General features: G+C 33.9%; 1 protein-coding gene across 5 annotated transcripts in view; it reads left to right on the top strand.

The window, feature by feature from the left end:
• The window catches only part of UBE2D1 (ubiquitin conjugating enzyme E2 D1), a 37,445-nt gene extending 29,963 nt beyond the window's left edge, over positions 1–7,482 (top strand). For 4 of the 5 annotated variants that reach the window (XM_055561040.1, XM_055561037.1, XM_055561039.1 and 1 more), the window contains 3 exons: positions 508–613; positions 5,138–5,231; positions 5,973–7,482. In XM_055561040.1, the coding sequence (XP_055417015.1) occupies positions 508–613; positions 5,138–5,231; positions 5,973–6,018 (246 nt within the window). In that variant the 3' untranslated portion in view covers positions 6,019–7,482. Of the gene's footprint in view, positions 1–507; positions 614–5,137; positions 5,232–5,579; positions 5,628–5,972 lie in introns of all 5 variants that reach the window. The other variant, XM_055561038.1, reaches the window with a different exon arrangement.
• The last annotated feature ends 5,175 nt before the right edge of the window (positions 7,483–12,657 follow it).

The raw sequence follows: 12,657 nt of genomic DNA, 5'->3' as shown, positions 1-12,657 counted from the left end.
TTTTAAAAACATCTGATTATATATGAAATGATACAACAATTCTTGTGAAAGATTGGAATTCTTGGTAGATTTCTTAGCACAGGTAATAAGCTGGGGCCCCTTAACTTTCCTCCAGAATAGGGTCAGCATTCTATTTCTAGGCTCAGGTGTCAATTGATCATTAAATTAAGGAAAGGGTCGCTTTGAGGGGTGATGAAAGCCATGGTTAATTATCTCAGGTGTTACTCACCTAGTCACACCAGCTATTACAGACTTATTTATTACAATTTCTAAAATACTTCTCAATTGCTTGGTGTTAGGAAGAGCAGGAAACTGAATTTATTTGCTTTCATATTATCAGTAGCTAAAACTACATTCGGATAAAGTAGATGCTCATCCAGTTTGTGTTGAATACATTTCTCCTCTAAGGTCATATGAAATTGAGGACATTTTACCCTAGAATAAATAGGTTCTGTTTGCTTTCATAGTTCCTGGATTATCAACAATTTTGTTTTGTTTTATGTTTAGATTGCTTTCACAACAAAAATTTACCATCCAAACATAAACAGTAATGGAAGTATTTGTCTTGATATCCTGAGGTCACAGTGGTCACCAGCTCTGACTGTGTCAAAAGGTAATTTCATTTATCAGATTTAAAACAGTTAATAACAGTGAGACAGAAAAAATACAGCAAAAAGGTCTTAGGGACCAAAGTTTGAAACAAAAACCCAATTGACTGTTTTCTTCTGCTTTGCTTTTGCTTTCCTTTCATAGCTTTTATATTACTCATGCTTAGGGGTGTTGATGGGCTGATCTAAATGATGAAATGAGAGAAATTTAAAACGGTAGAACTAGAAATTTGGGGATAAGCCTGTTGACATTTCATTCCTTTAGTTTGGGCTTTATCTTTAAAAACAGACAGGGACACAGAAAGAGATACACACACAGAAGTAAAAATAAGATTTTAGGACCAGTTGTCCTGTTCATTAAATGGAATTATTTATTGACATAATAAAGTTTTACCTCTCTTTTACTTCATCTAAGAAGTAATGCCAAACTAGGCAGATAAAATAAATGATTTAAAAAGACAGGAATTTGCTTTCAGTCCAATGGGTAGGACTCTAGACTTTCACTGCCAAGGGCCCCAGGTTCAATCTCTGATCTGGGAACAAGTCTCATGGTATGGCCAGAAAAAAAAAAAAAAAAAGACATATTTACACTTTAGAATAATGCAGTACATATAGCATGTTAGTCTAAACTTTAGGCAATCAATAGCATCATTGTAAGGACTGATAAATACTCCATACAGATTCTCAACTTTCACAGTTATATAGCATTATTCTTTGAGATGTGTATATAGGGCATCTGAAGCTGTTTGTTTCATTCACTAATGCTGTTTGCTTTGCCACCCTCTTGTCTTGTCTCTTAACAGAAGAGAGCCTGAGTTACTATTTTGATATAGAAACATCTGCCCCTCAAAGTAACTTGGTAGTTTTCCCTTTTTATAAAATTTAAGGAAACTATTTCTCTTGAAGAATTTAGAGGAAGAATTGATGATCATTAAAAAAAATTTTAAATAAATGCTACCTGATTACATAACTTGTGTAAAAATTGGTAAGCTTTATAGGAAACAGTGTCTACAGCCATGATTATTTCAAGTATTAGATAAGTAACAGCCCTTCAGATCAGTTAGTTATTTATGAATGGCATTTTTTCTGACCTAAAATGTCCCTATAAAATGTTTGTGTAGATGCTAGTGTTTTTTTTTTTTTTATTTTATTTTTAAACTTTACAAAATTGTATTAGTTATGCCAAATATCATAATGAATCCGCCACAGGTATACATGTGTTCCCCATCCTGAACCCTCCTTCCTCCTCCCTCCCCATACCATCCCTCTGGGTCGTCCCAGTGCACTAGCCCCAAGCATCCAGTATCGTGATGCTAGTGTTTTTAAAAAAATCTTTCACATAACTGTTACATACTAGATATAGGAAAGATAACTGTCATTAGGTTATTCAGATTAATAAACTTTCCTGGAATAGTATCACAAAATGAAATTCAGTTAGCTTATGCAGGAGGAGAAGGGGATGACAGAGGATCAGATGGTTGGATGGCATCACCGACTGAATGGACGTGAGTTTGAGCAAGCTCCAGGAGTTGGTAAAGGACAGAGAAGCCTGGTGTGCTGCAGTCCATGGAGTGGCAAAGGGTTGGACACAACTGTACAACTGAACTGACTGAACTATGCAGCTAAATAATTACAAGAGAAAGTGCAGACTGTCAGGTGTTAAATACTTATCTTCTGATACTGGTAGCTTTTTATAAAAAACAATTCATTTTGTCGACTTCTAGAAACTTAAAAAAAATTGTTGGAGTATATTTGCTTTACAATATTGTGTTAGTTTCTGCTGTACAGCAAAGTGAATCAACTTTACATATATATATATATATATCCCCTATTTTTTGGGTTGCCTTCTCATTTAGGTCACCGTAGAGCATTGAGTAGAATTCCCCGTGCTGTACAGTCGATTCTTATTAGTTAGCTTAGAAGCTGTCCTTTAAGAACAGTTTCACATAACTTTAGTTTCCTCATATGTCGAATAAGAAATTATAATAGTATTACCACATATGGTCACTATGCAACTAGCACATAGTAAAGCACTCAGTTCAGTTCAGTCGCTCAGTCATGTCCGACTCTTTGCAACCCTATGGACTACAGCACGCCAGGCCTCCCTGTCCATCACCAACTCCCGGAGTTTACCCAAATTCATGTCCATTGAGATGGTGATGCCATCCAACCATCTCATCCTCTGTCGTCCCCTTCTCCTCCTGCCTTCAATCTTTCCCAGCATCAGTGTCTTTTCCAGTGAGTCAGCTCTTTGCATCAGGTGGCCAAAGTATTGGAGTTTCAGCTTCAACATCAGTCCTTCCAGTGAACACTCAGGACTGATCTCCTTTAGGATGGACTGGTTGGATCTCCCTGCAGTCCAAGGGACTCTCAAGAGTCTTCTCCAACACCACAATTCAAAAGCATCAATTCTGCACTCAGCTTTCTTTATAGTCCAACTGCCATAGATGACTACTGGAAAAACCATAACCTTGACTAGATGGACCTTTGTTGACAAAATAATGTCTCTGCTTTTTAATATTCTGTCTAGGTTGGTCATAACTTTGCTTCCAAGGAGTAAGTGTCTTTTAATTTCATAGCTGCAGTCACCAACTGCAGTGATTTTGGAGCCCCCAAAAATAGTCAGCCACTGTTTCCCCATCTGTTTGCCATGAAGTGATGGGACCAGATGCCATGATCTTAGTTTTCTGAATGTTGAGCTTTAAGCCAACTTTTTCATTCTCCTCTTTCACTTTCATCAAAAGGCTCTTTAGTTCTTCTTTGCTTTCTGCCATAAGGTTGGTGTCATCTGCATATCTGAGGTTATTGATATTTCTCCCATAATCTTGATTCCAGCTTGTGTTTCATCCAGCCCAGCGTTTCTCATGATGTTCTCTGCATATAAGTTAAATAAACAGGGTAACAATATACAGCCTTGATGTACTCCTTTTCCTATTTGGAACCAGTCTGTTGTTCCATGTCCAGCTCTAACTGTTGCTTCCTGCCCTTCATATAGATTTCTCAAGAGGCAGGTCAAGTGGTCTGGTATTCCCATCTCTTTCAGAATTTTCCAGTTTATTGTGATCCACACAGTCAAAAGCTTTGGAATAGTCAATAAAGAGAAATAGATGTTTTTCTGGAACTCTCTTGCTTTTTTGATGATCCAATGGATGTTGGCAATTTGATCTGTGGTTCTTCTGCCTTTTCAAAATCCAGCTTGAACATCTGGAAGTTCACGGTTCATGTATTGCTGAAGCCTGGCTTGGAGAATTTTGAGCATTACTTTACTAGCATGTGAGATGAGTGCAATTGTGTGGTAGTTTAAGCATTCTTTGGCATTGCCTTTCTTTGGGATTGGAATGAAAACCGACCTTTTCCAATCCTGTGGCCTCAAATGAACGTTAACTATATTTACCTTTTCCCTTAAAACATTTGTTTTGTATGCATAATAGTGAAATCAGGGTACAGGGCTCTTGGTAGCAGGAGGGAGGAGATGAGGAACCTCCTTCTTGCTTAGTTTATAAAGTAGCGTGTATTTTCCTTATATGTGTTCATTTTTCACTTTTTAATATTTTAAATGTTTTATTTCACTTTTTATCATGAGTTAAGTTTGGAAATTTTCTGGAGACATGAGCCCAGATAATTTACCCTGTTTGTTTAATATACAGACTTAAAATTTCTTTGGGTAGATGGAAGATAAAAGAGGAATGAAATGTTAGTTTTTCTTAGCCCTTATTGCCCCCTTTCCAGGTCATTTAAGGATCACCTCTGCCTTATAAATTCACCTTTGGATGTGTAACAGTAGAAAAAGATAAATGAACATAGTAGAGGAAGGTGAAGATGGAAGATTGTTCCAAAGACTCCATGTATCCCCTTGGAAGTGGTGGCATGGAAGCAGACAATGAGGAACCAGAGTCCTTGATCCCTTCTTTTTCAGATACTTAGTTTTTTTGTTGGTTTGTTTTTGCTTTTTAAAATATAGCTATTTGCATTAGTACTTGGATTCAACATGGCAAGAAACAACTACTATATTTTTTCAATTTTAATTTACATTGTAAAATATACAAGTTATGTAATGATAGCTGTGCATATTATTTTTAAATGCATTTGATACAAATACTGTACATGTAATAAAAAATTTCATTGAAAATAATTTACAAATCTTCCCTCTTTAGCTCTAAGCCCGAATAAAAAGTGCATGAGCTCAGTCTCCCAAAATAGTTTGAACTATTAACTATAATTTGATTGTTTTACCTTGAATTGATTAGAACACAGATTTTTTTGCATTAAAATAGAATAAGAAGTGGACAGTTTTCTTGTTAAAGTAAAAAAGTATCTCTAAGAAACATCTGAGGTTAGGATGCTATACTAATATTTTCCAACTGTGTATTTGGAGTCTGTATGTTTTAATCTCAAATGTAATTTATGTGTTCATTTTGCTTTTTTTCTTTGTAAGTTTATTGTCTATTCATTAAAATTATTTTTACATATGTACTTTTGTATAAAGTAGAAAACTCATTACCTAATATGGTGTTCTCTTTTAAATCTAGTTTTATTGTCCATATGTTCTCTGCTTTGTGACCCTAATCCAGATGATCCCTTAGTACCAGATATTGCTCAAATCTATAAATCAGACAAAGAAAAGTAAGTGTTTGCTTACATTGGTTTCTATGCATTTCTATGTAGTCTGCCAAAACATAAGTATTATTAGTGTATTTAAGTACATTTAGTTACGCTTAGTATTTTTGTTGTTTATCTTTCCAAAGGAGTAAATCTTTCTTTTTAAACTGTTACTCTTTTTACAAAAAATCTCACCCCTTCCCACTTATTGTTTCATCCTTTACTGTTTAATAGTACTTATTTTGCTTTTGCATAATATGCATGTTTTTTGATAGTAACTGTCAAGCTATATGTAATTCTAAGTAGTAAATCTAAAATTTAAGAAGTTGGTAATTGGAAAGTACTGAATATCATATTCCTTACTTTCTCCAGGAAGAGAAGTTATCCCTAACTACCCCTAAACTGACCTACATCTTGCTGGTACCATTGATTCATTTGCATTTTACAGATAATGACCATTCAGGGTTGGCTTTTATAGATTTGTATTAGAAATTGACTTCTTTATTTTGTTATTTATGACTTCTTTATTTTGTTATTTATAACTTAGGTACATTTTCATATAGGTTGTAAAGAGATCTGTTAGTTTAAGAAATCCCTTATGTTTTCTGTTTTATTTATGTATGAACCAAAGTCACATTGACCCAATAATTAGTATATGTATGATTATTGTGATTAAATGTAAAAAGTTAGACAGTTTTACATTGACAGATCTTCTAAAACATTTAATTTGTATGTTTTTACTGTATCCCTTTTGTATATCTACAGATACAACAGACACGCAAGAGAATGGACTCAGAAATATGCAATGTAAAATCAAAAAAAATTTCATATATACTAGAGTACTGTAAAATCTAGGTTTTTTTCAACATTAGCAGTAAACTGAGCACTGTTTACTGTTTCATTGTACCATGAAATCCTGATTTTTACCCATTTTAAATGTATTTCTGAAGCAAGACAAAACAAACTTCCAAAAATATTCTTGAGACTGTGATGAGAGCATTTATCATTTTGTATGCATTGAGAAAGACATTTATTATGGTTTTTAAGATACGTGGACATCTGCATCTTCAGCTTATAAGATCTACAATGCATCTGAAAAGCAACCAAATTATTTTTTGCTGAAACTAGATGTTTTTACATGAAAAATACTGTATGTGTTATCTAAGATGTTGTCAGTTTTATAAATCTGTATTCAGATTTCATTCTTTGTTAGCTCACTTTATAATTTGTATTTTTTTACTGTATAGACTAAATATATTCTATTTACATGTATGTCAACTTGTTACTTTTTTCCTGTGAACAGTATTGAAAAAACCCAACATCTGATAATGAAATGAATTAACTGTCTCCCTTGTCTTGGGTATTCTGTAGATTGATTGCAGATTTCTTAAACCTGAAATGATCTTTACACTGTAATTCTCAGTATACTGATTATGGAAAAATGTTTTGATTTTGTTATACTTGACTTAACTTTATTACAATGTGAATTAATTGCACTGCTAAGTAGAAAGATGTATAACTTTTATTTGTTGCTATTCACATCTGAATTTTTTTCTGTATAGGCAATATTATATTGACACCTTTTACAGATCTAAATGTAGCTTTTTCCATTTAAATAAAATGCTTTTTCTACTATTTGTCTTGATTACTTTGAAAGATAAAAATTTGCCTTATCTACAAGTAAGGATCAATACTCTATATAAAATTTTGCATGAAAATTAATTCCAAATTGTAAGGATGAAGTCTGTTGTACTTGGCATTGAGTGCGTGCTTAGTCTCTCAGTTGTGTCCAACTTAAGCACAATTAATTATATAAATTTTGCTTTAGATTTGTATCTGTCTACTAAATTGTCAATCTAAAGGATGATATACATTAGTCCTTTGTTATAGAATAGAATTTAGAATATGTTGGGGTTTGTCTTGGATCACATATAAAATGAATTATTTTCTAGAGTACTGAGATGAATATAAGGCAGTGTCACCCACATTGAAGAAAAAGTCTTTATAGACTTAAAGAGTAATTAGGTTAATTCATTAAAATACCCCTCTAGATGTAACTAGCATTGTATTTCTTAACATTTTAAAATCTAGAATTTCAAAAACAGAATTTTAGTGCTATCACAGTTTGAAAGAGGACATCCATGTTTTAACCATAGAAATTATAAAGAAAATTCTAAAATGACACTTTTCCTCTGTTTTATAATTTGTCAGTTTAAAGTGACTTAAATGAGCAGATTATCTTTGCAGATTAAAAAAAAAAAAAAAAACTAGAAAATCCTGATGGTCTTAGAAAAAAAATACATCTCTAATTATTAGCATGTTTACCAAACTTGAGTGTCATTTTTAAGAAGAGTTGTAGGTCTTCTGATTATTGCAGTAGCTGTATAAGTATCCAAAAAATCTGTAATGGGTATAGTCATTAGCAAAGATTTTAAATCACTGAAGTATTTTACCATGTTTCATTATTATTAAGCACAAAATAACCCAGTGTTAGAAAATGTGTTTTACAAATGAATGTAAAATAAATAAATGAATTGTGAAATGGATGTTTAAGAAAATACAGGTTTAAAAAGTAACTATATTAAGTGATGTCTTAAAACAGCCTTATCATGAAAAACACTACTTTACTATGTTATTATAAGCTATGTTGGCCCAGAATTTGAACCCTCAACATCATTAGATTTAAGTATTTAGTATATTTTGATAATAAAGGGTTTTGTTCCATGAATATCTTTCACTTTTTAAAAACCTTTTATTTGTGTGACATTTATTTTTGGAAGTGTCTTTTTTTCTGTATTAAAGTTTTGAAGCTTGCCTAACTCTTGTTTGCCTTTGCTTACATATGGAATGTACAGCCACTCTCTTGAGGAGTGAGCACAGATTCTCATCATTAATTAAAAGTCAGAAGCAGCATAATGATCAGTCAGATCACTATTTTGGGTTTATTGATGTGTTTAATTCTAAAAAAGAGTATGTTACTACCTAACTAAATCTGAAGACAAGGACCTTCTTCCATAGATTAGCCATTAATTTAAGGACCTCTTGGGAATGAGGAAAATGGGTAGTCTTTTGAATCCCACCTTTTAAGGTCCTCAGTGCTTTGAGACAGTTAGAAACCGTATTGAAATTGGATTCTGGACACTGACAACTGCCATATACAATAAATCCATGATTTATTGTATATTTATCAGGCTATGCAGGATAACCTAACCCTTATCCCCCAACTATCTCAAAAGCATACGATTCCTGAACAAGCTTTACATATGCCTGTGTGAACCATATATGATTATTCATTTTTGCTACCCCTCCATGAATTCTGTTAGGGGAATTTTTAAAGTTACTTAGTCAATTTCGAAAGAATCAAAATGGGTTAGGTGAGAAACAAACAGCACAAGCGTAACTTGTGCTGAGTTAGTATTCAAAAGAGTAACTTTTTAAAAAATGATAAAAACATGACCATATGTAGTTTTTCATTTCCTTTATTGTTTTATCACAATGACCTGCTTGGTACATGATTCAGTCATTGATGTTTTACAGAATCCTGCTGTGTCACAGTTGTGTATTTTTAATGTGGGAAGATTAGGGAAATTTATTTTCCCCTTGGATTAAGAGAGATTCTTGGTGAAGCTATTGAAGTGACTATTAATATAATAAAATAATGACAAATCCAGATTTTAAAAGTTTATTTCCATCACTCTATCAACTGTTAACTATGACTTCCAAAAATTTTTCCTAAAGCAGAAGTTTAATTGCAGTTTAATGGCCCTAAAATGTGATGCCGACTATTTGTGACAGTTCTCATTTTTTATAGTACTTCTCTGACTGCTCTGACAGTTGTGTTGTACAGACAAGATAGCAGGTAGAGATTCATCTGATTTCACTAATAGAAATTCCTATGTATAGATTGCTGCTGCTGCTGCTGCTTAGTCTCTCAGTCATATGTGACTCTGCGACCTTATGGACTGTAGCCCACGAGGCTCCTCTGTCCATGGGTTCTCTAGGTAAGAATACTGGAGTGCATTGCTATTCCCTTCTCTAGGGGATCTTCCTGACAGCTCTCCTGCATTGCAGGCAGATTCTTTACCATCTGAGCCACTAAGGAAGCCCGTAACTAGTCATTTCTAAAAATTTTTTTTTGTATTAAGATCTGCAGACTCCTAAACTTTATATTGATACACTTTGACCAGTAATTTTTTCATTAATAGTAATAATTTTGTAGTAGAATTAGTAGAAAATTTGTGGACAGCTGACATTTTTGGTTCTAGAAATAATTTGTGATGCAATAGTGTCTGGGTGATAACCTAAAATAGTGTTCTATCACTTATTTGTATCATGTTACATTTAAATTTCTGCTCTCATTATGTAAGAATGTGGTTTTATATTAATAGGAAGAGGGAATATTCACCTAAAAGTTCTAGCAGTTGAAGGCATTTTCATATAATAGGATACATTTATTTAAAAACTTACTTTCAGCACTCTCTTAGGTTCTGTGGTTGCAGAGGGAGGGGCATGCCTTTCTCACCCCAGGAGGAAGTTGTTTTTATTATGCTGTCATGTGTCCAAGTTCTGAGCTATGCTTTCCTCATATCTTTTGCTTGCTTTTGTTGAAATCTTTTTAGTGCAAAATAACACTATGAGTAGTGTGTACAGTATTTTATTGTAAACTCTTAATATACATTTTGGGGAACAGTTGTGATACTATTTGTGTAAGCACTTCCAATACACTCGTCTTGGTCCCATGACCATCCACACATTCAATGTGCCAATAGAAGAATTCACAAGATGAAGCATATGTTCATACTCACAGCTAAGATTTGTTGATTTGTTTCAGCAACACAGAAGAGGTATGCAGCTACATCTGTAAGGGGAAAAGACAGATCAGAGTCTAGAGGAAACCGTGAAGCTCCCTCTGAAGGGGCCACACAGAGTGGAGTCTTCCTCCAGCAGTGAATGCAGGAACATGGGCACAGTGTTCAGGGGCTTTACTGGGAACTAAACCATGTAGGCATACGTGGCCCACCAAAATTCTAGGCTCCCAGAAGGTAAGCAGGTGTTCACTGAAATGATGCCAGCACAGCAGATACAACCTCACAGTGCATAGGAAGAGTTTCAAAAGCTAGATGCCGGCTGAGGGCCAACCTGGTGCACCATTTGTTGACAAGACTGTTCTTTCTTCTTGAAAGGTCAAGTTTGTTAATTGTGCTTATGATATTTGTTTGTTCTCACAGCCATTATGGGTGATGTGTGCGTTTTCCCCCTCTTTTAAAAAAATATTTATTTGGCTGCATCACGTTTTGGTTTCTTCTCTCTAGTTGTGGAGTGAAGGCTTAGTTGTCCCGTGCAAGGTGGGATCTTAGTTCATCTACCAGGGACCAGGGATTGAACCCACGTCCCCCGAATTAGAAGGCAGATTCTTAACCAGGGAAGTCCCAAGTTTCCCCTTTATGATTGTGAAATTGTCTATTTTTTAGTTTATATTTGCTGTAAAGATTTTGAAGTCATGTTGTTGGAAACACACACACACACTACACTCATAGGTGAAATCATGATATTTTACTAGCAGAATGATCCTTTTCTCATTAAGAAATGTGTTTATCTCTAATAATGCTTTTAGCTTAAAGTCTACTTTAATATTAATACAGCTTTCTTTTTGGTTAGTATTGTAGTGTATCTCTATGTTATTTAATTTTGGGCCTTTCTGTGTCTTTTTAAAAAACGTGTGTCTCCTGTACTAAATATAGTTTTGTTTTCTCTGATTTGGTTTTTAATCCAACATGACAATTTTATTTATTTATTTTATTCATTCATTTGGCTGCACCAGGTCTTAGTTGCAGCATGTGGGATCTAGTTCCCTGACCAGGGATCGAACCTGGGCCCCCTGCATTGGGAGCTGAGAGTCTTAACCACTGGACCAGCAGGGAAGTCCCCAACATGACAATTTTAATATTTTAATTGAAATATTTAGTCCTTTGCATTTGATGGAATTACTGATATAGTTTGGTTTCTACCTACTACGTTACTGATTTTTTAAAATTAATTAATATTTTGGCCGTGCTGTTCAGTATGTGGGATCTTAGCTTCCCCACCAGGGATTGAACCCAGGCCACATCAGTGAAAGCACCCAGCCACTGGATGGCCAGGGAATTCCCATGTTCCTGATATATTTAAAATCATGTTTTATTTTTTCCTCTCTTCTTGTCCTCTTTTGTTTCAGTTTTTATAATACTCCCATTTTTCCCTCTAATAACTTACTAGACATCCTTTTATTTTTTTGTAACTACTGTGAATTAAAAGATCCATCTTTGTCTTATCTCAGTTTAATGTAAATTATTACTTATACCATTTTCCCATAATGTAAGAGCTATTTGGGCCCTGTTAACTCCTTTCCCACATTTTGCATTATCATTATGAAGTTTGATTCTACATATATGTTAAATTCCACAAGACAGTCTTATTGTGTGTGTTATTGCCAGTATACTGATCTCCATATATACTTTTCCAGTGGTCCTCATTGCTTCTTGAATTTTCATGTTTCTATCTGAGATCATTTGCCTTCTGACTAAAGAACTTCATTTAGTATTGCTTTTAGTGCAAGTCTTCTGGTGACAAATACTCGTTTTCTTTCTTTTTTTGTTTTGCTATAATTTATACAGGATATTTTCTTTGGAAGCAGGATTTAGCTTGCTATTTTCTTTCAGCACTTTAAAGATACCATTCCATTGTCTTCAGATCCCACAATTCTGTTGAGAAATCTGCTATTAAGTTTATTGTTGCTGCTTTAAAAAGTATCCAATTTATCTGCTTTTAAGATTTTATATATATATATATATATATATATATCTTTTTTTAAGAGGTTTATTGTGATGTTACAACATATAATTTTCTTCATCTTATTCTGCTTGAGGTTCACAGAGCTTCTTGATCTATAGGTTGATACATTTTCATGAGTTTTGGAAAATCTTGGCCCTTATTTCATCAAATACTGCCTCTGTCCCATTCTATTTTTCCCCTTTAGGACTCCAGTATAAAATGTACTAGATCTGTTTCCTAACCTTTTCCCTATATTTTCTCTTTTTTTCATTTGAGTTTCTGTTTCGAAATTTTGTATTCATCTTTTCTTTTCCAGTTCACTAATCCTGTCTCCTGCATATCAATCTGCTCTTAAAACTGTCTCCTCAATTTCAGATATTGTAGTTAACTGCAGATTGTCTCTCTCAGTTCTAGAACTATCATTTGATTTTTAAACATATTTCAGTTTTCTATTTTGTTCCAAAATTGTTTATTTTGTCCATGTTTCTGTTTTTGAAGTCCTTAATTACCATTATTTTAAGTCTTTGTTAACTTCAAGGAAATGAATCACCTGTGTGAATGTGCTTTCACACTTTTATTGAAACCATATACTGTGTATAGAAACTGTAGAGTCTAGACGCTGTTCTCTTCCACAAGAGAC

This window comes from Bubalus kerabau, chromosome 22 (assembly GCF_029407905.1).
Source record: "Bubalus kerabau isolate K-KA32 ecotype Philippines breed swamp buffalo chromosome 22, PCC_UOA_SB_1v2, whole genome shotgun sequence".
Taxonomy (NCBI): Eukaryota; Metazoa; Chordata; class Mammalia; order Artiodactyla; family Bovidae; genus Bubalus; species Bubalus kerabau.
Note: the sequence above shows the minus strand (reverse complement) of the source record. Positions and strands in the feature narration are given on the sequence as shown.